Source organism: Rhincodon typus, chromosome 48 (assembly GCF_021869965.1).
Source record: "Rhincodon typus isolate 14 chromosome 48, sRhiTyp1.1, whole genome shotgun sequence".
NCBI lineage: Eukaryota > Metazoa > Chordata > Chondrichthyes > Orectolobiformes > Rhincodontidae > Rhincodon > Rhincodon typus.
Genome location: NC_063379.1, coordinates 1,001,421 through 1,028,653, shown reverse-complemented (window position 1 = coordinate 1,028,653; position 27,233 = coordinate 1,001,421). Strand labels below are relative to the sequence as shown.

Sequence of the window (27,233 nt, the reverse complement as noted above, 5' to 3'; positions counted from 1 at the left end):
ATGTGTGTGAGTTTGTGTGTGTGTGTATCTGTCAGTACTTAGAATGCCTTAGAGTGATTGGCAGGAGTCCCTGGGAGTCTGTCAACATTTACAGCGATTGGATTTAGAGAGGTGTGAGGTGGGAGGTGTGTCAACACTGGCAGCTATCACTTGCCATAGCCCATTTGTTAAAGTGGTCACAGTACCATTTCTCAATATTTACTGAGGGTTCGTGGGGAAGGTCATAATATTTACATGGAGTCCCTGGAACAGAGTGGTAAATTTGAGAGATCAGCACACTGTAGCTGCAGCAGACACCCTGAAGACATGGAGTGGATTATACATCATTTCTGGATGAGTCTACCTCTTCTTTATCTACTGCTGAGCGTTTCTCCTTTCACAGCAGATTCCTGGGACGGCAGGACTGACTTGTGAGAAGAGGTTGAAATGATTAGGACGATATTCGCAGACTTGATGGGCTGAAGGGCCTTTCTCTCTGTATGACATCTCTCAGACACTAGGGTGGCACAGTGGTTAGTACTGCTGCCTCAAATACCCAGGGACCTGTGTTTGATTCCACCCTTGGGCAACTGTCTGTGTGGAGTTTGCACATTATTCCCATGTCTGCATGGGTTTCCTCTGGGTGCTCCAGTTTCCTCCCACAGTCCAAAGTAGTGCAGGTAGGCGGATTGGCCATGTTAAATTGCACACAGTGTCTGGGGATGTGTAGGTTAGGAGGTAACACAGTGTGGAGTTGGAGGAATACAGCAGACCAGGCAGCATAAGAGGAGCAGGAAAGCTGAGGTTTCGGGTTGGGACCCTTCTTCAGAAATGGGGGAGGGGGAAGGGAGCTCTGAAATAAATAGAGAGAGGAGGGGTGGGGCTGGGGAAGGTAGGTGGGATGGTGATAGGTGAGTGCAAGTAGGCAGTGGTGGGGAATGATTAGTGAGGTGGGAGGAGTGGATAGGTGGGAGAGAAGACGGATAGGTCAAGGAGGTGGGGATGAGAGCGAGGGTTGGCCATGGGATGAGGCTGGGGTTGGGGAGATTTTTAAGCCACTAAAGTCCACATTAGGTTATGAGGATCAGCCATGGAAAACGCAGGATTATACAGATATGTTGGGGGCCTGGGTCTGGGTGTGGTGCTCGTCAGACAGTTAGTATGGACTTGATGGATCAAATGGCCTCTTTCCACACTGTAGGTATTCTATGGTATTATTTGGAATATTAAAAAGTGAAAATGAGAAACCTATAAAACTACGACAGGAATAGACAGGGTAGATGAAGGATGGATGTTTCCAATGACTGGAGAGTCCAGACCAGGGGTTATAGTTTAAGAATATAGGGTAGGACCTTTAGGTCTGAGATGGGGAGACATGTCTTCACCCAGAGAGTGGGGAGCCTGTGGAGTTGTCTGCCATAGAGAACATTTGAGGCCAAAACACTGAATGTTCTTAACATACTTCTTAAGATGAAAGAATTCAAAAGATAGGTGGTGAAAGCAAAACCAGGGGATTGAGTTGGATGATCAGCCATGATCATATTGAAAGATTGGAGCAGGTTGAATAGCTGACTCCTGCTCCTAGGTTTCTGTTGCTGGATAGGTTTTTTTGAAATGGAGTACTGGTGCAGACTCAAAGGGCTGAAGGATCCTTTTTCCTCTGCTGGAGATCGCTGTAACACTCTTAATACAGTATCTCACACAGGCCCAGCCCCCTACACTCTCTCTGTATTTGCCATGGCTAACCCACCTAACCTGCACATCTTTTGGAATGTGGGAGGTAAACGGAGTACCCAGCAGAAACCCAGCAAGAAGATGCAAACTCCATACAATCACCCAGGGCTGGAACTGAATCCAGGTCCCTGGCACTGTGAGGCAGCAATGTTAACCACTGAGCCACATAGGTAGTACTTGGTTAAGAACTGGATGAGGGTGTCACTCGCTGGGCCAATATGAATTGCCCATCTCTAATTGCCCTTGAGAAGGTGGGGGTGAGCTGCCTTCTTGAACCGCTGCAGTCCGTATTCTGTGGGTTAACCCACAATCCCTTTAGCGAGGGAATTCCAGGATTTTGACACAGTGACACAGAAGGAACTGCAATATATTTCCTACTCAGAATAATGAATGACTTGGGGAGGAACTTGTAGGTGGTGGTGTTCCCATGTATTTGCTGCCCTTGTCCTTGTAGATGGAAGTGGTTGTGGGTTTGGAAGATGCTTATCTGAGAAGCCTTAGTGATTTTCTGCAGTGCACCTTGTAAACAGTATATGGCTATTGAGCGTTGATGGCGGAGGGAGTGAAGACTTCTGAATGTGGTGACAACTAGGTGGGCTGTTTTCACCTGGATGGTATCAAGCTTTTTGAGTGTTGTTGGAGCTGCACCCATACAGGCAAGTGGGGCATACCTGTGCCTTGTAGTTTGACATTGGAAAGTCAGGGGGTGAGTTACTTACTGCAGTATTCCTAGCACCTGACCTGCCATTGCAGCTCTTGTGTTCATAAAGCGGGTCCAATTGAGTTTCTGGCTAATGGAAACCCCCAGGATGTTATTAGCAAGGGCTTCAGCGATGGTAACACCATTGGATGTCAACAGGTGGTGGTTGGCTTGTCTGTGCAAAAGATTTGGTGTATAAATACTATTTATGGCTTGAAATTATGTTCCCTTCAATATCTGCTGTTCTCCAAGATTTGACCAGTTCTCAGCTACAGACAAAGCCATCTGATTAAATGCAAACAGTCTAGGGATCATAGAGCCCTTACAGTGTGGAAGCAAGCCACTTGAATCCATATGGATCCTCTAAAAAGAATATCCCACCCAGAAACACACCCCAAATTTCCTATGGCTAATCCACCCAGCCAGTACATTCCTGGATACTATGGGCAGCCACTTAACCTGCACCTCTTTGGACTGTGAGAGGAAACCCACACAGACACAGAGAGAATGTGCAAACTCCACGCTGGTAGTCGCCTGAGGATAGGATTGAACCTGCATCCCCAGCACCTCCCCTCCCCTCCCCTCCCCCTACCGCATCCCAAAACCAGTCCAGCTCGTCCCTGCCTCCCTAACCAGTTCTTCCTCCCACCTATCCCCTCCTCCCACCTCAAGTCGCACCTCCATCTCCTACCGACTAACCTCATCCCGCCCCCTTGACCTGTCCGTCCTCCCTGGACTGACCTATCCCCTCCCTAACTCCCCACCTACACTCACCTTTACTGGCCCCATCCCCGCCTCTTCGACCTGTTTGTTTCCTCTCCACCTATCCTCTCCTCTATCCATCTTCTATCCGCCTCCCACTCTCTCCCTATTTATTTCAGAACCCCCTTCCCCTCCCCCTTCTCTGATGAAGGGTCTAGGCCCGAAAAGTCAGCCTCTCTGCTCCTATGATGCTGCTTGGCCTGCTGTGTTCATCCACGCCTGCACCTTGTTGTCTCGCAGCACTTTATCAACATTGGTTCTGCACAAATATTAGTCCAAGGGCACTGGGGTCGCCCTCCTGCTCGATGCACCCTTGGATCCACCAGCTCCAGACGCTGAGGCACTCCTTCAGCACTGACCCTCCGACAGTGCAACGCTCACGCAGCACTGACCCTCCAACAGTGCGGCGCTGCCTCAGCACTGACCCTCCGACAGTGCGGCGCTCAATCACCACTGACCCTCCGACAGTGTGGCGCTCCTTCAGCACTGACCCTCCAATAGTGCAGCTCTCCCTCAGTACTAACCCTCTGACTGTGCAGTGCTCCCTCAGTACTGACCCTCTGACAGTGCGGCTCACCCTCAGTACTGACCCTCCGATAATGCGGTGCTCCCTCAGCACTGACACTTCAACAGTGTGGTGCCCCCTCATTACTGACCCTCCGACAGTGCGGCTCACCCTCAGCACTGACTCCCCGACAGTGCGGAGCTCCCTCAGCACTGACCCTCCGACAGTGCGGCACTCCCGCAGCACTGACCTTCTGACAGTGCGGCCCTCCCTCAGCACTGACCCTCCGACAGTGCAGCGCTCCCTCAGCACTGAGCCTCCAACAGTGTGGTGCTCCCTAAGTACTGACCGTCCGACAGTGCGGCGCTCCCTCAGCACTGACCCTCTGACAGTGCTGCGCTCACTCACCACTGACCCTCCGACAGTGCAGCACTCCCCCAGCACTGACCCTCCAACAGTGCGGCTCTCCCTCAGCACTGACCCTCCAACAGTGTGGCGCTCCTTCAGCACTGACCCTCCGACAGTGCAACACTCACTCAGCACTGACCATCCAACAGTGCAGCTCTCCCTCAGTACTAACCCTCCGACTGTGCAGCGCTCCCTCAGTACTGAGCCTCCAATAATGCGGTGCTCCCTCCGCGCTGACACTTCAACAGTGTGGTACTCCCTCATTACTGACCCTCCGACAGTGCGGCTCACCCTCAGCACTGACTCTCCGACAGTGCGGTGCTCCCTCAGTACCGACCCTCTGACAGTGCAGCACTCCCTCAGCACTGACCCTCCGACAGTACGGTGCTCCCTCAGCACTGACCCTCCGACAGTGCAGCACTCCCTCAGCACTGACCCTCCGACAGTGCGGCGCTCCCTCAGCAGTGACCCTCTGACAGTGCGCCACTCACCCAATACCAACCCTCCTACAATGCAACACTCCCTTGGCACTGAAGTTCTGATAGTAAGGTGCTCCCTCAGTAATGGATTCTTGTTTCTGACTGCTGGGAAATCCACCCACGGGCACACGTCTGACACAGACTGCAGGATGGAAACAGTTTAATTTGGCTCTTAGTAAACGTAGATTGGTGACTCTAGGGGCTAGCTGTGTGTCTCAGCAAGTTCAGCCATGTAACATTGTTCCACAAGAGGGCATAATACTGCAGAACAGAAGGCAAAGAGAAGAAATCCTAATCTTTTCCCTTTCTCTGTGGAAGAAAGAACAATTGCTCCTGCAGAAAACAGCCTTCAAACAATTTCTATTCTTAGAACATACTTTGGATATTATAGAAGTAATTCAGGTTGCTCAGCCATTCAACAACTTCGTGGCTGATCTGATTTTAACCTCAACTGTACATTCCAGCATATTCCCCCGATAATCTTTCATCTCCTTGGTCATCACAAATCTCTCTGACACTGCCTTAAAGGTTCTGCAACCCCCACCTTTTGCGGGAGGCCCTCCAAAGACCCAACTGTCTGTGAGAAAGAAAGTGTTCCCTCATTTCTGTTTTGAATGGACTGCCCCTTATTTTTAAAAGATGATCCCTAGTTTCTCGATTCTCCCACAAGAGGACACATCCTTTCAGCAGCCACCTGGCCAGGTCCCATCAGCATCTTGTACATTTCCACTAAAACCGCCTCTGACTCTCTTTGCCACTCTGTTATCCTGTTTGAAAATTCTCCAAAATCACACTGCCTTCAGTTTTTCCTCTCCCTCTCTCGCATTTGCATTCTCCAGAATTCTCCCCCTTTTGCAACGCAATGATTAAATCTGTTATAGAATCCCTACAGTGTGGAAACACGACCTTTGGCCCAATAAGCCCACACCAACCTTTAGAGCATCCCACCCAGACCCATACCCTTATAACTCAGCTAATCTCCACATCCTGAACACTACGGGCAATTTAGCATGGCCAATCAACCTAATCTACACATCTTTGGACCGTGGGAGTAAACCAGAGCAGCCGAAGGAAGCCCATGCAGACACATGGAGATTCAGCAAACTCCACACAGACAGTTGCCTGAGGGTGGAATCAAACCCAGGTCCCTGGTGCTGGGAGGCAGCAGTACTAACCACTGAGCCACCGTGCTGTCCAGGGATAAAGCAAGGAAGGACTTGTCGGACTTGAGCTGAGATGGTGAGTTTGCCCGAGTGTACAAATTAGGAGGAGTTGGCCATTCGTTCCCTCAATCTGATTCACAATTCTACCAAGGGCATTATTGATCTGGTTCCTGCAAATTCCAGCTGACCCCTGAGAATCTTTCTCCGTACCCTACCCCCTTGCTGATAAAGAACCTATCCGCCGTTGCCTTAAGAACAGTCAAAGACACAACATAGACTGCCTTTTAGGAGCATAGGAACAGGAGGAGACCATTCAGCTCCTCAAATATGTTCTGCCATTCCATGAGATCATGGCTGATCTATGGCCTCACATCATGGTTCATATCCCTCAGTAACTTTGTTTGACAAAAATTTATCTCTCTCAGGTTACAAATTAATCCAGCATCCACACCATTTGGAAAGAGCGTTTCAAACCTCTCCCACCCTTTGTGTGTCAAAGTGCTTCACAAAATCTCTCCTGAGTGCTCTGGTCCTAATTCTGAGATTCTGCTCGCCTGTTCTAGAATCCATGACCAGTTTATCTTTTCCTGTTAATATCTTGAAATCTTTGATCAGCTCACACCTTCTAACTTCTAGTGAAAACAGGCGTCATCATATCAGAACCCCTGAAGTCCACGTATCATTCTTGTAAACCTACATTGTACTCCCTCCAAGGCTAATATATCCTTCCTGAGATATGGTCACCAGATCTTCTCATGGTACTCCAAATGGGATCTAACCAGGGTTTTGCATGACTGCAGCAAAACGTCTGCATCCTTATACTCCAGCCCCCTAGATATAAAGGGCAGCTTTCCATTAAATTTATTGATTATTTTCTGCTCCTGTCCATGGCATTTTAAAGATCTATGCACCTGAGCACTCAAGTCGCTTTGGGCATCCATTCATACCAACTAGAAAGTACCCTGATCTATCCTTTTTCAGTCCAAACTAGATAACCTCATGCTTAAAAACAAAGTTGCTGGAAAATATCAGCAGGTCTGGCAGCATCTGTGAAGGAGAAAACAGAGTTAACCTCATGCTTCCTTACATTAAACCCCATCTGCCACATTTTTGCCAATTCGCCCAGTCTATCAATATCTCTTTGTAATTTTATGCAGTTTAGAATCCAGCCTAACTGCCTCAGCATTTACCCTGTCAAACCCCTTGAGAATCCTGTATATTTAAGAAGATGGGAAAACGTAGAAAGTTCCTCTCCCAGAAGGTCCTTAATGTTTGAAATTCTCTTCCGCAGAAAGCAGCATGGACTGGGTTATTAAATATACTCCCAGTGCGATAAGGTTAAAGAGATTCTTTTATGAACAAGTTGACTGTAATGTACATGCCTGGGCTAGGAGGTTGGTTAGCTCAGTTGGCTGATTTATTAATGCAGGGAGACACTAACAGACTCCAAAATGTTTGAGGAAGGGTCCCAGCCTGAAACGTCAGCTTTCCTACTCCTCTGATGCTGCCTGGCCCACTGTGTCCCTTCAGTTCCACACTGTGTTATCTCTGACTCCAGCAACAGCAGTTCTTACTATCCCCAAAATGTTAACTCTGATTTCTTTCTACAAATGCTGCTAGACCTGCTGAGTTTCTCCAGTAATTATTGTTTTTGTTTCTGATTTCCAGCATCTGCAGTTCTTTCGGTTTTCTTGTTTAGTGTTTAACTAACAGTGTGCAGTTCAATACCCACCCAGGCTGAGAGTCACCATAAAGGTGACATCTACTTAAACTCACCCCTTGCCTGTTTGAGGTGACCCTCAGGCTAAACCTCTTCCAGGCATCTCTTTCTAGTGAGAAAGTTATACTGTGGTGATTTCATTTTAACTTCTCTATAGTTTGACAATGAAGAAAAGTTCAGAATGAGACCAAACTGGTATCATCTTACTGAATGGGGAGCTATGATCGAAGGACTGAATGACACCCTCGACCAATTTCTGCTATTTGTTTCTTATGAACTGAGATTAAGTCTTTCTCACTGCACAATACAAGATCCAGAATAGCTTGAACATTGGTTGTGATTGAGATTAGTAGCTTGAGATTGGTTTCTCAACAGACTGACGTAGAAATCTGTCTCATAACTCTTCCATGAATATATCCTCCACAGGCCTTGAAAATGTAATGGAGAGTGACAAAGGTTATCTCAGGGTACAACGGGATCTTGATCAAATGGGCCAATGGGTCGAGGAGTGGCAGATGGAGTTTAATTTAGATAAGTGTGAGGTGTTGCATCTTGGTCAGGGAAATCAGGGCAGGATTTATACACTTAATGTTTAGGTCTTGGGGAATATTGCCAATCAAAGTGACCTTCGATGCAAGTTCATACTTCCATGAAGATGGAGTCACAGGCAGATAGGATAATTAAGAAGGTTTTGGTACATTTACCTTTAATGGTCAATGCATTGAGAATCACTTTTGGGAAGTCATGTTGAAGCTGTACAGGACATTGGTTTGGCCACTTTTGGTATACTGCATTCAATTCTGGTCTCCCTGGTATAGGAAGGATGTTGTTAAAATTGAAAGGGTTCAGAAAAGAGTTATGAAGGTGTTGCCAGGGTTGTAGGGTTTGAATTATAAACAGAGGCTGAATAGGCTGGAGCTGTTTTACCTGGAGCGGCTGATGGGTGGCCTATTGGAAGGTCATAAATCATGAGAAGCATGGATAGGGTGACTATACAAGGTGTTTTCACCCAGAGTAGGAGAATCTCAAACAATAGGGCATAGGTTCAGTGTGAGAGGGGAAAGACATAAAGGTATCTAGGGGACAACTTTTTCACACAGTGGGTGTACACGTATGGAATGAACTGCCAGATGAATTGGTGGAGGCATCTGGATGGGTACAGGAATAGAAAGTGTTAGAGGGATATGGGCCAAATGCTGGAAGATGGGACTAGATTAATTTCAGATATCTGTTCGACATGGATGAGTTGGCCTGAAGGGTTTGTTTCCATGCTGTACATCTCTATGATTCTGTGTTTTGCCCAGTCTATGTGAATATTGTACTCTCCATAAAGATGGCACTTTGTTCTTAATACAGAGCAACATAGACATAGAAACATAAAAACATAGAAGATAGGAGCAGGAAGTGGCCATTTGGCCCTTCTAGCCTGCTCTGCCGTTCATTACAATCATGGCTGATCTCCAACTCAATAGCCTAATCCTGCTTTCTCCCCGTAACCTTTGATCCCATTTGCCCCAAGTGCTATACCTAGCCGCCTCTTGAATACATTCGATGTTTTGGCATCAGCTACTTCCTGTGGTAATGAATTCCAGAGGCTCACCACTCTTTGGGTGAAGAAATGTCTCCTCATCTCCGTCCTAAATGGTCTACCCCAAATCCTCAGACTGTGACCCCTTGTTCTGGACACACCCACCATCGGGAACATCCTCCCTGCATCTACCCTGTCCAGTCCTATTAGAATTTTACAAGTCTCTATGAGATCCCCCACTCATTTGTCTGAACTCCAGCAAAAACAATCCTAACCTAGCCAATCTCTCCTCATATGTCAGTTCCGCCATCCCAGGAATCAGCCTGGTAAACTTTCACTGCACTCCCTCGAGAGCAAGAGCATCTTTCCTCGGAAAAAGAGACCGAAATTGCACACAATATTCTTGGTGTGGCCTCACCCTGTATAACTGCAACATTACCTCCCTGCTCCTGAACTCAAAAGCTCTCACAATGAAGGCCAACATACTATTTGCCTTCTTTACCACCTGCTGCACCTGCATGCTTACCTTCAGCAACTGGTGCAAAGCTGACCAGGTCCCGCTGCACACTCCCCTCTCCCAATTCAGGTAGTAATCTGCCTTCTTGTTTTTGCTTCCAAAGTGAATAACCTCACATTTATCCAAACTATACTGCATCTGCCATTGATTTGCCCACTCACCCAACCTGTCTGGATCATGCCGAAGGACCTCCGTATGCTCGTCACAGTTCACTCTCTCACCCAACTTGGTATCATCTGCAAACTTTGAGATGTTACATTTTGTTCCCTTATCCAAATCATTAATATATATTGTGAAAAGCTGGGGCCCCAGCACCGATCCCTGTAGCACTCCATTAGTTATTGCCCTGCCAATTTGAATAGGACCCATTCATTCCTACTCTTTGTTTCCCCTCTGCCAACCAGTTTTCTATCCATCTCAGTACACTTCCCCCAATCCCATGTGCTTTAATCTTGCACAATAATCTCTTGTGCAGGACTTTGTCAAAAGCTTTCTGAAAGTCCCAATATACCACATCAACTGGCTACCCCTTGTCAACTCGACGAGTTACATCATCATAGAATTCAAACAGATTTATCAAGCATGATTTTGTCTTCATAAATCCACATTGACACTGCCTGATCTTGCCACTGCTTTTGAAATGTTCCACTATAAAGTCCTTGATAATGGATTTGAGAATTTTCCCCACTACCGATGTTAGGCTAACTGGTTTATAATCCCCTGTTTTCTCTCCATCTACGTTTTTGAATATTAGAGTGATATTAGCTATCCTTCAATCTGCATGTACTATTCCAGAGTCTATAGAATCCTAGAAGATGGCCACCAGCTCATATATTATTCCTACAGCCACTTCCTTAAGTACCACGGGATATAGATTATCAGGCCCTGGGGATTTATCCACCTTCAATCCCATCAATTTCCCCAGCACCATTTCTCTACTAATATTAATCTTCCTCAATTCTTCCATCTCAATAAATCTTGCATTCTCCAACATTTCTGGTATCTGATTTGTGTCCTCTTTTGTGAAGATAGAGCCAAATTATGTGTTCAGTTGCTCAGCTATTTCTTTGTTCCTTATTATACATTCCCCCATTTCTGTCTGTATGGGACCTCCATCTGTCTCCACCAATCACTTTCTTTTCATGTACCTATAGAAACTCTTAGCGTCAGTCTTGATGTTCCCTGCAAGCTGACTTTCATACTATATTTTTCCCTTCCTAATCAATCCTTTGGCCCTTCTTTGTTGAATTCTAAAGTGCTGCCAATCCTCTAACTTTATTTTTGGCCAATTTGTATGCTTCTTCCTTGGATTGGATACTATCTCTAATTTCCTTTGTAAGCCATGGATTGCCCTTCTTACCCATTTTGCTTTTGTGACACACAGGAATAAGCAGTTATTGCAGTTTCCCCATATGTTACTTGAATATTTGCCATTGCCTATCCACTTTCATCCCTTCAAGTAACTATCCCCAATCTATCAAGGCCAACTCAATGCCTTGTATCTTAATAGTTTGCTTTATTAAGGTTCAACACCATAGTCTCCAAATCAACTACCTCACTCTCCTTCTTGATAAAAAAATTCTGTCATGTTATGGTAGCTCATCCCCAGGGGGTCTCGCACAGCTAGATTGGCAATGATTCCCTTCTCATTACATAGTACCCAGTCGAAGATGACCTGCTCTTGAGTTGGTTCCTCCAAAAATCGGTCAAGAAAACCATCCCGTATACACTCCAGGAATTCCTTCTCTACGGCATCATGACTAACTTGATTTGCCGAATCTATGTGCAGATTAACATCACCATGATCATTGATATTCCTTTATCACATGCACCTCTAATTCCCTGTTTAATGCCATTCCCAACATCACCAGTACAGTTTGAGATTCTATATATGGCACCCACTAATGTTTTTTGGCCCTTGGTATTTTTCAATTCGAGCCATTCAGACTCCACGTGGTCAGAGCTGATATCCTTTCTCACTATTATGTTAATTTCCTCTTAAGTAGCAATGTCACTCCACCACCTTTTCCTTTTTGCCTGTCCTTCCTAAATACTCAATACCATGGGACATAGACTTCCCATCCCTGGTTACCCTGCTGCCATGTCTCCAAAATCCCAATTATATCGTACCCATTCACATCTATCTGCGCAATTAATTCATTAACTTTATTGCAAATGCTCCACATATGAAGACACAAAGCCTTGTAAGCTTGTCTTTTCAGTATTGTTTGTCTCACTCTTATTTTTCTCAATAGCCCTGTTGAATCTTGTCATTGGTTTCTCTGCCTATCACTTCTCCTATTCTCTTTTCTAATTTTTATTTTTGTCCTTGCTCCCTCCTTCTCTGACTCCTTATATAGGTTCCCATCCCCAACATATTAGGTTAAACCCTCCCCAAGCGCTCCAGCAAACACTGCCCCTCGCACAACAGTCCCTGTCCTGCTGATGTGTAATCTGTCCAATTTGTACAGGTCCCAATTCCCCCAGAATCAGTCCCAATTCCGGACACATCTGAAACCCTCCCCTGACACCATATTTTGAGGCATGTATTCGTTTGATATATACTATCATTTCTACTCTGACGAGTATATGGCACCAGTAGAAATTCTGAGATCACTATCTTTGAGGTCCAATTTCTTAATTTTCTTCCTAGCTCCTTGTATTCTGCCTTTAGGACCTCATCACTTTTTTTTGACCTATGTCATTGGTACCAATGTGTACCATTAGCACTGGCTGTTCTCCCTTCCATTCAGAATGTCCTGTACCTGCTCCAAGACATCCTTGACCCTAGCACCAGGGAGGCAACATACCATTCTAGAGTTTCATTTGCGGCCACAGAGACGCCTGTCTATTCCCCTTACAATTGAGTCCCCTAGAACTATAGCCCGAGCACATTTTTTACCCCTCCCCTCTGCAATAGAACTAACCGTGGTGCAACAAGTTTGGCTGCTTCTGCTTTCCCCTGAGAGGCCATTCCCCTCAACATTATCCAAAACGGTATGTCTGTTTTGCAGGGGAATGGCCATAGGAGATTCCTGCACTTATCTGCCTATCTCTCCTGCCCTGTCTGGTGGTCACACATTCCCTACCTGCCTGCAGAGTCTGAGCCTGCAGTGTGATCACCTCTCAAAACGTGCTATCCACGATACTCTCTGCCTCGCGGATGCTCCACAGTGTCCCAGCCACTGCTCCAGCTCTGAAACTCGAGCTTCCAGGAGCAGTAGCTGGATGAGAATTTTCTCTTAAGAAACAAGCACCGGGTCCGCAGCTAGCTCCCATCGATGAAACCTTTGTTTCACTCCACTATATTCCTCAAAGCATTATTGATAGATATTTTCAATCAACCTGCTCAGAGATTTCATGACACACTTCTGGAACAGGTGGTGGTTGAACCCAGGCCTCCTGGCTCAGAGGTAGAGACATTACCACAACAACACAAAAGCCCTGATCCTGCGGCCTAATCATAGCGCATTTCTTGCCCCCCCCCCCATATCAAAGACAGGGTGTTAATGACGCTACCTCTCCCCCACCAACACATGTCCTGCTCTGCACTGTCCTTGCCCACCCTAAGATGTTGCATTGCCCATATCCTTCCACTTCACACTTACCTGTTTCTGTGCATCTCAGCATGCTACCTTCAATCCCCACCAGCTTTCTTATTAGCCTCTAATAGCCCCCTTCTTTGCCTTTCAGTGAGCAGAGTCCCCACCCGCCCCTCCAAGGATTGACCATGATCCACCCTTGTTCCTTGGCTGATCTGGATGGCTAGCCCCTCCTGATGGGTGACCAGGCTCCTGACCACTCTCTGTGTAGCTCTGTGGCTGGCCAATCGTGTATCCCTGTTTTGGTTAGCACTCAATATGCAGAATTACTCTCCCCAGCCGGACTCCTTAAGAGGTGGTCAAGATAAAATTACAGCATTTTAACTTTAGAACCCACATGGAACCATAAAAAGTCGATCATATTATCAATACCTTACACAAGGATTTCATGCCATTAACTGTTGAGTCATTTTTCCTTTAGCAGTCTTTAAACTTAGAGATAGTAATCGGCGGTTAGTGTATTTAAAGAGGTTGAACCAATTAAGCAATAAAACAACTTACCACAGATGCAATGAGGGCTTTTACAGCACAGTGGTAGAGTCCCTAGTCTCTGAACTAGGAGGCCTGAGTTCAAGTCCCTGCTGCCCCAAATGTGACAATGTAACATGACTGAACAGGTTGATTCCAATCAGGGGCAACCCGCTTCGTGATACATGCAACATAGATTGAAACAGCAGTGGGCCACTCAACCCTTCGAGTCTGCCCCACCATTCAGTAAGATCATAGCTGGTCTAATTTTGACCTCCACTCTACACTCCTGCATTACACCCTCTCCTCCCGATAATCTTTCACCCCCTTGGTTATCAAGGATCCGTCAAGGTCTTGTTTATACATAATTAAAGATTCTGCATCCACTGCCTTTTGAGGAAGGGAATTCCAAAGACCTTGGGGTGTCATCGATGGTAATTCACTGAACTGCAAGGATTTTTTGATTCAGTTTGATTTATTCTTGTCACATGTACCAAGGTACAATGAAAATCATACAATACAATGTGCATCAGGGTAGGAAAACAGAGTGCAGAATACAGTGTTACAGCCACAGAGAGGGTGCAGAGAGATCAACATTAATATTTGAGAGGTCTGTTCAAAAGACTGACACCAGTGGCGAAAAAGCTGTTCTTGAATCTGGTTGTGGAAGCATTTAAACTTTTGTATCTTCTACCAGACAGGAGAGAGTGGAAGGAAGTATAACCAGAGTGGGAGGGGTCTTTTATTATTTTGATTGCCTTCCCAAGACAGCGGAAAGTGTAGATGGAGTCAATGGATGGAAGGCTGGCTTGCATGATGGACTGGGCTGTGTTCACACAACTCTCTGTAGTTTCTTATGATCTTGGGAAGGGCAGTTGCTGTTTCCACACTGTGATGCATTCAGAAATGATGCTTTCCACGGTGCATCAATAAAAATTGGTCAGAGTCTTTGTGGACATGCTGGATTCCCTTTACCTCCTGTTATTGTGCTTTCTTATTCGTCGCATCAACATGGACTGGAACAGATTGTTGGTGATCGCAACTCCCAGGAACCTGATGCTCTGGACCATCTCCACCTCAGCACTATTGATGCAGACAGAGGTGTGTCCTCCTGCCTCCTGAAGTCAATGATGGAAAGATTGGACTTTTGAGGCATGCATAGAACAACATAGCAGTGCAAGAACCACACACACACACACACACACACACACACACACACACAGTAACAGGAGGCAGTGAGTCACAAATTCATAGAGTAATACAGCATGGAAATAGGCCCTTTGTCCAATTTGGTCCATGTTGATCATAGTGCCCAATCAACTATTGCCAATTGCCTACATTTGGTGCATATCCCTCTAAATCCTTCCCATCCATATACCTATCCAATTTTTTTTAAATGTTGCTATTGTATCTGCCTCAACTATGTTCTGTGGTAGCCCATTCTATATACGTACCACTTTCTGTGTGAATGAGTTGCCCCTCAGGTCCTTCTGAAATCTTTCTCCCCTCACCTTAAACCAATACCCTCTAGTTTTCAATTCCCCATTCCTGGGAAAAAGACTATGAGCATTCATCCTATCTATGCCCCTCATGATTTTATACACCACAATAACATCACCCTCATACTCCTACATACCAAGGAATAAAGCCCTGCCCTGGCCATCCTCTCCCTATAACTCAGGCCTACTAGTCCTAGCAACATCTTTGTAACTCTTCTTTGCACACTTTCAAGTTTAACTATGTATTTTGTATAACAGGGTGACCAGAACTGTACACAATACACCAACTGCATCAAGAAGTGACACAAGCACATGTCTTTTCCCCCACTGGACTTCAGGAATGTGCAGAATTGGGGACAGTGCGACTGTAGGGGGAATGCTGGCCTCTCAGTAAGCCTGTGCGTTTCAATGTCCTCAAGGTCACCAAAACCTACTGGAGCAAAGAAACACTACCAGAAGTCTTGAATGTGTTCATAATGTGAATCGGTCACAGTAAAGTATTTGTGAAAAGGCAAAAATAAAAATGTGAAAGCAATCGTTGGTGAGAAACTAGCGTTATGACCATGTTAAAAGTGCTGGGAAGTCTGGCACATCAGACTTCTGTTTGCAAATCAAGGCCTGTTGGTTAGCTTTAAAGATTGGGCAAGACATTTGAACCCTATGGTTTGAACTGAGCACGAGGATTTCTCTGTATGCATTGTAGCTGTCTAACTACCTTAATCAAACAAAATCTCTCTAATCAAGATGACAACTAGATACCCTGCCAGGAATTTTTAAATTGTAATTTATTGTATTTTAATGGCTTTATTATCCTAGGAATGTTTAGGTGAATAGTTAGCGACAATGTGTATCATTGATACCAGAATCTAGTCCCTGTACCCACAGTTTGTATAGAAAGAAGATGATCCATCTATTTACAAGGGGATGTAGCTCTTGGGGCCTGAGTAAATAATGGACGGATATGGGAGTCAATGTATGTCCATCCATGTGACACGGACTACAAATGTGAACTGACTCTTACCCACAGTCAATGGGAAACGTCATTTGGACCAATTCCAAATAAGAGTTGGAAGTGCAGAACCTTCTTGTGCATAGTTTTACCATTGTCCCTGTGGCTTCTGAGACACCACTTGGGAAACATTAGCTGCACTGAAGCAACTCAATGCACCCTAGGCCCATGAAGGACAAAAAAACTTCCAAGACATCTTTGCTGAGTTGCTTTTAGCTGAATTGGCTGATTTGTGTTGCATTGTTAGGCCAATGGTGTGGGCTCAAATCCCAATCCTAGCTGACGTCACCTGGGGTGTGTTAATCCTCAAGTTAAACACACCACCCGTTGTCTCTCAAATGGGAGAGCAGCCCTCTGCGGCTATGATGAATTATCTTCACATAAAGTTTGAAAATTGTGTTTTGTAACACTTAGAACATAAGGTGAAACATGGTAATTAGACTATCAATTATTTATAGAATCATCAAATCCCTACAACGAAGATAGAGGCTACTTGACCCATCAAGTATGCACTGAACCCCACGCCCTATCCTGTCATCATGCATGTATCATGGCCAATCCACCTAAACTGCATGTCTTTGGTTTGCAGGAGGAAACTGGTGCACCTGAAGGAAACCCACACAGACACAGGGAGAGGATGCAAGCTCCACACTGACAGTTGCCCAAGGGTGGGACCAAACCTGGGTCCTTGGCACTGTGAGGCAGCAGTGCTAACCACTGAGTCACCCATACTTACATATACTTATTAGTGGATTCAAATGTTTTCCATCTCTATTTATTCTAACTTTTCACCTGCACAGTCGTACAAATAGTTTATAATTATCAGTCCAATATAAACTCAATTATTTATTTCATGATGTCAGTAAATAAGTACACAGATTTATGCAAAGCATACATTCTTTGAATTCATAAATTTAATTCTGAGCTCACGTGTACCATGTTTACAGGTATGTTAAAATCCAAAAACAAAACTATGAAATTTATCTGCATGGATCACTTTGAATTAGACATTTCGAATGAGTGAGAATTATGTACAGAACCACAGGTAGCTTTAATGTTTGGGTTTTGTTTGCAATCTGAAGAAATTGAACAGCAGAACATTTTGTGAATGCTTCACAATTATCTCAGGTTACAATGGGTTTGAGAGCCAGAAGTACCAGGATCACCCTCTGCGATCTCAAATTCTATTGTCTCTACTTGTCTTGTAACTCTGGCCCAAGTGAATGCAACTCAGAGATTGAAGTTGCCACTTCAGCTATTCTTTACTGCACTGGTAATTTTGAAACCACCGTCTAATTTTGACTTGCACTCCCTCTGTTTTCCTGTGACCCTCATAAGTGTAACTCTTCGAGCACATGATATTGTTCAATATGCTCAACATGTTGAATTGCACACAGAGGCCGGATACCCAGCCCGTCTAACTTGCTTCACCATTCAATAAGATCGGGGCTCATGTGATTACTCTGCATTCCCATTGCCCTTCATAACCTTTCACTCCTTTGCTTTCCTAGAATCTATCTATGTAAGAATGATACACTACAAATGCTGGGGATCTAAAATAATAGAAACAGAAAGCACTGGAGAAACTCAGCAGGTCTGTCAGTGTCTGTGGAGAGAGGACCAAAGATAACGTTTTGTGTCCAGTATGACTTTCCTTCAGAACAAACTATTCCAAAGAAGTTATCAGACTCGAAACATTAACTCTGTTTTTCTCTCTCTCCATAGTTGCTGTCAGATCTGCTGAGTTTCTCCAATGCTTTCTAAATTTATTTATGAGTCTACCCATCTCTGCTGTAAAACTAAAACTGCTGTCACCAACTTAAGGAAGTGAAAACTTTACGAAAAGGGAAGCAGAGAGATGGTCTTCATGAAAAAAAGAATTCTCTATCTTAAGTAGACAAACTTAATTCAATTGCACACAATGCTCTAGTCCAGGACTAACCAGTGTTTGTTTTGTCATTGTTGTTGCTTACTTTAATACAGGGGTATAAACTGCAAATCTGTAGACAGCACTAAAATAGGTGGAGAAGTACGTGTCAATGAGCAAATAAGAAATTTATAAATGGATACAGATAGATTAGGTGAATGGGCCAAAGTTTGTCAGATCAAGTTTAACATGGATAAGTTTAAGGTGATCCATTTTGTTCAGAAGAACAGAAAGGCAAACTTATTATCTAAATGGAGAGAAATTTCAGAGTGTTTCAGTGGAGAGGGATCTGGGTGGCCTCATGCCTGAATTGCAGAAAACTAGTGTGCAGGTGTAACAGGTAATAAGGAAAGCAAATGTAATTTTGGCATATATTGTTAAAGGAATAGAGTATGAAAGTAGGGAAGTGTTGCTGCAAATGTACAAGGCATCGGTGAGACCGCACCTGGAGTATTGTGTACAGTTTTGGTCCCATTACTTGAGGAGGGATGTAGTTGCATTGGAGGCAACTCAGAGGTAAGTCCACTGGACTGATTCCATAGATGAGGGGTGGCATGGTGGCTCAGTGGTTAGCACTGTTGCCTCACAGCACCAGGGACCTGGGCTTAATTCCACCATCAGACAACTGTCTTGTGTGGAGTTTGCATGGTCTTCCCATGTCTGCGTGGGGTTTCCTCCGGGTGCTCCGGTTTCCTCCCACAATCCAAAGATGTGCAGGTTAGGTGGATTGGCCATGCCAACTTGCCAAAGTGTCCAGGGAGGTGGGTTAGCCACGGGAAATGTAGGGTTATACAGGACTGGCTGGGAGGGTTGGGGTATCTGGGTGGGCTGTTCTTTGCGGGTTGGTGTGGACTCGATGGGCCAAATGGCCTGCTTCCACATTGTAGGGATGATATGACTCGATGGGCTTGTCTTATGAATGGATATTAAGTATTTACACCTATAGTCTTTGGAGTTTAGCAGAATGAGATAAGATCTGCTTGAGATAGATAAGATGCTAAAGTGGATTGACAAAGTAGATGTAGAAAGGATGTTTCCTCATATGGGACAATCTAGAACGAGAGTTGATAGCAGATTTAAAACAGATGAGGACAAATTAATTCTCTCAAAGGGCTGTGAATCTGTGGAATTCGTTACCAGAGTGTGGTGGAGGTTGAGTTAATGAGTTAATTTAAGGAGGAGACAAACAGACTTTTAATTTGTAACAGGTTAGTTTAATTAGATTAAAGCATTACGGAGAGTGGGCAGGAAAGTGGATCGAGGATGAGATGAGATTGTATTTGTAGGAGTGTACCCCTTGACCTGGGACAAAGACTTAGGAGGCAGACAGGATTCAGGCAAGTTGCAGATTTTTATTCAAGCAAAAATGCAGGGAGAGGGCCAAATGACCTTCCCCAAATCTGGCCTCAATGTGAAAGCATAATTATTATCTTAATCTTTGGCTCAGACTGGAAGAGAGGTCAATGATGCATTTTGATTTTTACAGTCAAATACAGCCTTTTTATACATTTTGTGTTACAATAATCAAATACAGTGAAGCCCCTGGCCTTCCTCCTTAATCCATGCACCTGATTTTGTGGCGTACCTAATCAATGATGGGCATTCCTATGGACAGTCCCAGGTTTCCATGATCTCGTGGTGTTTACCAGGCATTGTTAATCTCCAAGAACAAAAACAAAAGTTGCTGGAAGCTCAGCAGATCTGGCAGCATCTCTGATGAAGAAGAAAATCAGAGTTAATGTTTCAGGTCCTGTGACCCTTCACCCTTATCTATGAGGACTGCTTGAATTCTGTTATTCACTTGTATTCCATGTGCTGCTTTTATCAAATTCAATTACTCCTCTGATGTTTTTCACTGTCCCAATAAGGTGTATATAAAAAATACAAACGGCAGTTGGTTTTAACTAACTGCTATAAGTTTCATTGTATTAATTTCTGTTACAAAGTATGAAATTATACAGCTATTTCTGCTGTTAGCATCTTATACTTAGCAAGTTGTGATCCATCTATTTAATTCGGAGCATACCAAGCATCATTTTTTTTAGAGATAAGAGAAAGTGTTTCCGGAGACTAATTAACTTTCTCATCTATGTTTAAATGTTTTTCCCCCTAATGCTTCTATTACTTTTGTCTATCTATCCCAATGTTGAAATCTACCCCTATGATTATCTGAAGAATCTTTATCTGGAGCCTATTTCTTAATATTGTGAATAACTTCAAAGAAGCAACCAATTGCTGCAAAATGGCTTTAGCTGTTTGTTATTACAGCTACATAGGGAGTTTTTCTGACTGGCTCATGGAATGAGATTTATTCTAACTGGTGTTATTCACTTAGTGGGAGGACATCCTTTCATTAATGAGGCTGGAGTCAATCACTTGTCTATCCTTTGACATTCTGTTATCAAACTGTCTCGGATGGTTGTTTGTAGGGCCCCATGTCGACCTTGGAGCTATCTTATTGAAAGGTGCCATTATGTTTCACTTAAATATTAGAGCAGGGTGTCCCATTTTGTTTTAATCCTTATCGTCCATTTTGTGTCTTCCAAACATGGTCCGCTGCTAGAGTATTTAATGGCAGAATAAGCTAGCAGGACTGAATGGCCTAATTCTACAACTTGTTGCGTTCTTCCATTCAACATGACTTTCTCTTCCCTACAGTTCAGCTCCTTAGCTACAGAAATATATACAGACATTAGAGGCAGCTCAGGGTAGGTTCATTCTGCAGCAGCCACGGATGGAGGGATTGTCTTATGAGCAGAGGTTGAACAGACTGGGCCTGGAGATTAGGAGAATGAGAGGCAACCTTATTGAAACATGCAAGACAAGTAGCAAGGTCTTTTCCTGAAGGTAGAGGAGTCCAAAACTAAAGGGCTTGGGTTTAAGGTGAGTGAGGAAAGATTTAAAGAGGATCTGAGGGGCAGCTTTTATGGAATGAATTTCCAGAGGGAGCAGTGAAAGCTGGTACAATTACAATATTTAAAAGGCATCTGGACAGGTTCATGAAGAGAAAGGGTTTAAACGGATATGTCCAGATGCTGGCAAATGGGACAAAGTCAGATTGGGATTTCTGGTCAGCATGGACGAGTTGGATGAAAGGGTCTTTTTCCGTACTGGATGACTCTACGAATTCAATTCATCAGCACCCTGTTTTTCCTTTAAATGGTACAGTTTCTCCCTCCCCGTGGGCCTCACTGCTGCTGAAACTGCCCGAAGGAGCGACTGCTGGAGAACAAACCCCCTCCTGGTCCCAGAGCCCCGGTCTCCAAAATGTTCTGCAGAGGTGAAGAGGCATCTACTCTTTGAGAAACTTCAATTCAACATCATTCTGTTTGTTTGGAAAGCATTGTCAATTACAGGCAGTGAGTTCAAGAGTTGCTTTGATCCAGAACCAGATTGAGTCCAGGTTCAGATACAGTTTGATATGCTGTCTACCCCGTTCCAGATTCAGGTGATGGCTGTTCATCGACAAGCTCCGTCGAATGGTGTTAGGGGAGTTGCAATAACAGATTGAAAACTGACAGAAGGAGACGTTTGGCCCATCGCTGTTTGCTACCGCTACCCAACAATGTCCAGTGTCTCTTCCATGCCTTGGAACCTTGAATTATTTCCATCAAGCCTTGCTGGGGGGAGGACATTAGTGAGGATTGAGGTCAAGACTTTGTCTGTTTCCTTTGGAAGATTTCTATTCGATGTAGATCCTTAGCCTCTCGGACGGTATTGCAGTGAAAAATAATGATGTCCTTGTGTGGGCTCTGTCCTTTAGTGCAGGAATAGACAGATGACTGAAATGAATGCAATGGGGCAGGAGAGTGCAGTTGTGGGAAATGTGGGATTGGCAGTTCTCTTAACATGTTTTGAATGGCTAAGCAGACTGGGTGGACTGAATGGCCACCCCCTTGCTTGATACTATTGATGAGGTTTGTTTCCCTGAGGCTCCATATGCGTGTGTTCCCAGGATTGGTCTACACCGAGATGAGAACCAGGAGCAGTAGGATCCACAATCCGACTGAGAGCGAGTTGGCCGTCCCCCGGCACCGTACCACCACGAGACTGCCATTTTTGCCCCTTTCCACCTGCACGGCGACCCCCAGCTTACCCTCCCCTGTGAGGGTGATGTTGGTGCCATACTTCCAGGGAGTCACCAAATTCACCCGGAACACCTCGTAGGGGGGGATCAAAACTTCCATCTCCTCAGGGAAGCAGGAGTAGTTCATGATTGGGACCCCATACCTGGAGTGGATTTGAAACCAGGTGTTGTGATTTGAGGATGAATTTGTGAAATTGAGGGCAATGCTTTGATTCAGTGAGGAAGAAGCAAAGAATCCAAATCTGACATGCGACCCCTGCAGGGCATTCACTGGTAGTCTGACCCCTCTGTAAGTCAGTTCCCTCGGGTGAGGCTTGTCCTTTCTTAGTTGTTCCAAGGCCACCGTCAACAAATAATGGAAACTCTTGAACTTGAAATCCCGGGTGTAGACAGTGTCATTTGCTCCGTACTCTCGGACCGCCTCATTGAATAACTTGTAGAACTGGCCATCTTCGATGTAACTCGCTGTGTAAGTGTAAACCGCGTGAATGTGATCCTTTGTCAACCCTCTAGGTATGACACTGTGGGTCATACAACTGTTCGCTTTCTTCCAAGCATTATCAAAGACTTTATTGGCTCTTCTGTCCTTCTCCAGCTGGGCCCTGGCCAGGTCATCAGCCTGGCTGCTTTGGGTGAAGAGGTAAGCAGCTGAATTGAGAGCCATGTCCATTTGGATGACCCGACCAATGTCTCGTTTTGGAACATTGACCGCAAGAGCCGTGCCCCGGTCTGTAAGGAGAAAGGACACAGTCGTGAACTAGGATCGAGAATCATGGAGTGATTGCATCCATGGAATGAGTAGATGGCTCCAGCACCTCATCTGTTGCTGAGGGTGATACAAATATCTCTGCTGGGGGAACTACAATTTCTTCCCTAACTTCTCACAACATCCTAGTACGCACTTGATCAGGACACTGAGATTTGTCCAACTTTACATTTTTTTTAAGACCTCCAGCACTTCCTCGTCTGTAATGTGGAGTGATTTCAAGATGTCAATAATTATTTCCCCAAGATCATAGAATCATAGAATCCCTCCACTGCGGAAACTGGCCATTCGGCCCATCAGTCCACACTGACTCTCTGAAGAGCATCCCGCCCAGACTCACCTTCCCCACCCCCGTCCCTGCATTTCCCACAGCTAATCCACTTAATTTACACATCCCTGGACACTATGGCTGATTTAGCATGGCCTTTCCAGCCTCCATTTCTTTCTCCATAGTAAAAATTTAAGAGGGACCTTTGGGCCGACCTTTGGGCCAACCCTTTCACACAGATGGTGTTTCATTCATAGAGTCAACCACCAGGGGAAGGGGTAGAGGCTGATACAGTTACAACACTGAAAAGACATTTGGACATGTACATGAATAGGAAAGATTTAGAGAAATATGGGCCAAAGGCAGGCAAATGGGACTAGTTTAGTCTAGGCAACATGATCAGTATGGATGAGTTGGACTACAGGGTCTGTTTCCATGCTGTATAACTCTGAGACTCTATGGCTCTAAGTACGGCAAATTCAGAGGAAAATCTATGGAACAGTAGCAGACAGTAATTGCTGTGGGTTATATTTAAACTGGCATGACACAGTGTCCCTGGCCTTCTCTGAATAAGAGAAGTGCGTGGTGTTGAGAATAGAAGATCATATTGAGTGGTGCACCAAACTCGATGGGCCGAATGGCCTACTCCTGCTCCTATTTCCTATGGTTTTCATTTAAAAGGGATTCGTCCTGATTGGAATGAAAGCAGATTGGAAATAAACCGATCAAATCGAATCATTTTCAAATCCGGCTGACCTTTTAACATCTGATGAGAAACAGGATCCGGAAATCAGGAAGTGACTAACACGTGCAAGAGGAATATTTGGGAAAATGCCAGACACTTTCTTTTAGAAGACTGATTCCTTCCAGGGAAAGCAGAACGAGGTTTCAGAAAATCCTACAGCTGGTCAGCATTAAGTTCTGGATGTGAAAGTTGAAATATAAGCAAAACAATGAAGTGAAATTGTCACAGTCCCACTCGCTTCTTAGAGAGAGGCATCTGATGGTGAGGCTAACCTGATAATTATGAGTGGCGCAGTGGTTTAGTGGCTAGCACTACTGTCTTACAGTGCCAGGGACTTGGGTTCAATTCCACTTTCTGGTGATTGGAACTGTGGTGTTTGTACATTCTCCCGAAGCCTGTGTGGGTTTCCTTTGGGTGCTCCAGTTTCCTCCCATCTAAAGAAGTCCAGGTTAGGGTGGATTAGCCATGCTAAATTGTCGGTAGTGTCTAGGGATGTGCACGCTTAGGTGGATTAACCATGGAAAATGTGGGTTTACTGTGATGGGGTGGGTGGCATGTTCTTTAGAAGGTCGGTGTGGACTTGATGGGCCAAATAGCCTGTTTTCACATGGTAGGGATTCAGGTAAGAAGCAAGATTGAGAAGGCAGGACCCCATGGTAACCTTGGTTAGTGCAGGATGTTAGCATCATGCTACATCATAAACCAACCATTCAACAGCTAACCAGACAATAGATTATTTTAATCATTCTTGTGGCCAGGCCCAGATAGGTGACCTATTGCTAATTCACCTGGAGAAGGTGACAGTGAGCTGCCTTATTGAACCACTGCTGTTCTTGGGCTATGAAGATGCCCAGAATGCTGCAGGGATGTGCTTTCTGAAACTGACGTTGAGAGTTCTTTCTCCGATGTATACAGCTAATGACTCCATGTTGAGAAAAGGAAATAGACAAGAAGAACACTGACAGAGAATCATTCCGATACAACTCCAGTTCTTAGACCTCAGAGCAAAGGAAGCCAGCATACCTGCTTCCTGGTGACTGATACAATTTGAAAACTGCACCAAGCTGTTGGCTCTTATCAAGGACTGTGAACATTAGAGAGGCAAGATGGCCGATGTTTGTGAAACACGCAGCAGGAAAAGACTATTAACAACCCAATCATTCGCCTTCACAGAGGGTCCAAGTGGTTGGGTCAACATTTATATAGCACCCTTCATGATCTTATAGATCCCAATACGTCTTCTAACTAACAAGCTCCTTTCTGAAGAACATTCATTGTTGTCAGATCGGAATTGTATCAACTAATCTGTACTCCAAGTAACCCCCACAATGAGTTAAGTGTTAATGCTCAGGTAATGTGTCATTGGGAATATTGCTTAAAGGATAAATATTGGCATGACCAATGGGAATGTCTACTCTACTCTTCAAAACAGTGACAGTAGATCATTCTGGCTCACCTGAGACGGGGGTGTGGGGAGATGAGGGCTTAGGTATATGTTGGTGGGAGGCATGCTCGGTTCCCGTGAGGAGAGATTTGGAAAGTTAGATTATCAATACAGATAATGACAACCAGAGTTTGATAGAAAGAGACAGGGAATGTAGACATAAGACTGCACCAAAAAGAAATAAGGTCAGTGTAAGTCATGAAAGTAATGAGAGCAACCGAATTACTGGCACTTTAACTAAATTCATGCATCTTTTGAAAGAAGTGGATGAATTGATAGAAGTGATTGTCTTAGGAGGTTAAATAGGTTGGAACTCTAGTCATTGGAGTTTAAAAGAATGAGAGGTAGTCACATTTCCCAGCAAGTGGCCCATAGTCTTATTTGGCATGGCATTGCAAGTGCACATCTAAATGCTGCTTAAATATTATGATGATTTTTACCTCTACCACACTTACAAGCAGCAAGTTCTAGATTCCAGCCACCCTCTGGGTGAAATATTTTTCCCTCACATCCCCTCTAAGCCTTTTGCTTCTTTCTTGAAATCTATTCCCCTGGTTATTAATACCTCCATCAAGGGCAAACGTTCCTTCTCATCTTACCAGTCTATCCCACTCATAATTTTATTCATCTCAGTCATATACACCCTCAGTGTCCTCTGCTCTAAGGAAAACAACCTCAGTCTATGCCATCTCCCTTAATAACCAAAACTCTCCAAGCCAAGCAACAACATAGGAAGGATATTGTTAAACTGGAGAGGGTTTAGAAAAGATTTACCAGGATGTTGCTGGGAATGGAGGGTTTGAGTTATAAAAATAGACTGGAAAGGCTGGGATTTTTTTTCACTGGAGCATAGTAGATTGAGGGTTGACCTTTATAGAGGTTGATAAAATCCTGAGGAGCACAGACAAGGTAAATTGCAAAGACCTTTTCCCTAAGGTGGGAGAGTTCAAACTAGGGGGCATTTTGTTTTAAGGTGAGAAGAAAAAAAAATTTAAAGAGGACATGAGGGACTTTTTTTTTATGTAGAGTGGTTTGTGCGTGAATGGAACTGCCAGAGGAATTGATGAATGCAGGTAGAATTGCAATGTTTTAAAAGACGTTTGGATAAGTATACAAACAGGAAAAGTTTGGACGGATATGGGCCAAATACAGGCAGGTGAGACTAGTTTAAATTGGAAATATGGTCGGCGTGGACTGGTTGAACCGAAGGATCTGTTTCCATGCAAGGGAATGAGTGTGGTTGGTTCGACCAACTCAGTGTGTCGCCAGCAAGCAGATTTGAGGAAAAACAAAGCCAGAGGATTAAAAGCAGAAAATAATCTATTGATTGCCTGAGCCAACATTGTAAATACTTACAATTGAAACAGACGGCAGTCAGCAGAGTAATAAACACATAGCACATTGTTCCTCTCCTCCCTTCTTTTTCAATTGATGTGCAATAACTGACTCCTGTCTCTCTGAGCTGTGTTACTTCAGGATTTGTCCTTGTTTTCAGAGAGTTTTGCTGCTTGCAATGGTATCTGTACATCACTGCATGTGGAGTCAGTGAAAGTGAAACTGAAAGAATGACCAAAACCAGTTGGTGTCTCAGAGCCTTATTACATTAGTTCTTGTGAAATCTGTTTGTGTGTATTGCCTGTCTCATTTTGTGAATTACACATTTCATTGTTAGTAAAGGGAATTCTGATCTCTTGAAGGTATTTAATTATACTTTTGTTGGTTCGCTATTGACAGCGTGAAATCTGCAGCAATTCCTTCCCTTTGGCCTGAGTCAGAGAGATCAGAAGAAGCAGTTTAGATTTAAACCTGCAATATCAAGGTATAAAGGTAACAGTGAAGTCCGTGTTGATCAAAAACAGCCATCCTGAGCAGGTTCTTGTCTCCTTCTAAGGAAGGGTGTGATGATGTTGAAGGGAGTCCAGA

General features: G+C 44.5%; 1 protein-coding gene across 1 annotated transcript; it reads right to left on the bottom strand.

Annotated features, from left to right (window-relative positions):
- Positions 1–19,105: 19,105 nt before the first annotated feature.
- Positions 19,106–26,856, bottom strand: LOC109911697 (erythroblast NAD(P)(+)--arginine ADP-ribosyltransferase-like). The gene is made up of 2 exons (XM_020511057.2): positions 26,667–26,856; positions 19,106–22,816 (listed from the first exon to the last, which is right to left on the bottom strand). The coding sequence occupies exons 1-2, from the start codon at positions 26,836–26,838 to the stop codon at positions 21,963–21,965; spliced, it is 1,026 nt and encodes a 341-aa protein (XP_020366646.1). The 5' UTR covers positions 26,839–26,856; the 3' UTR covers positions 19,106–21,962.
- Positions 26,857–27,233: the final 377 nt, after the last annotated feature.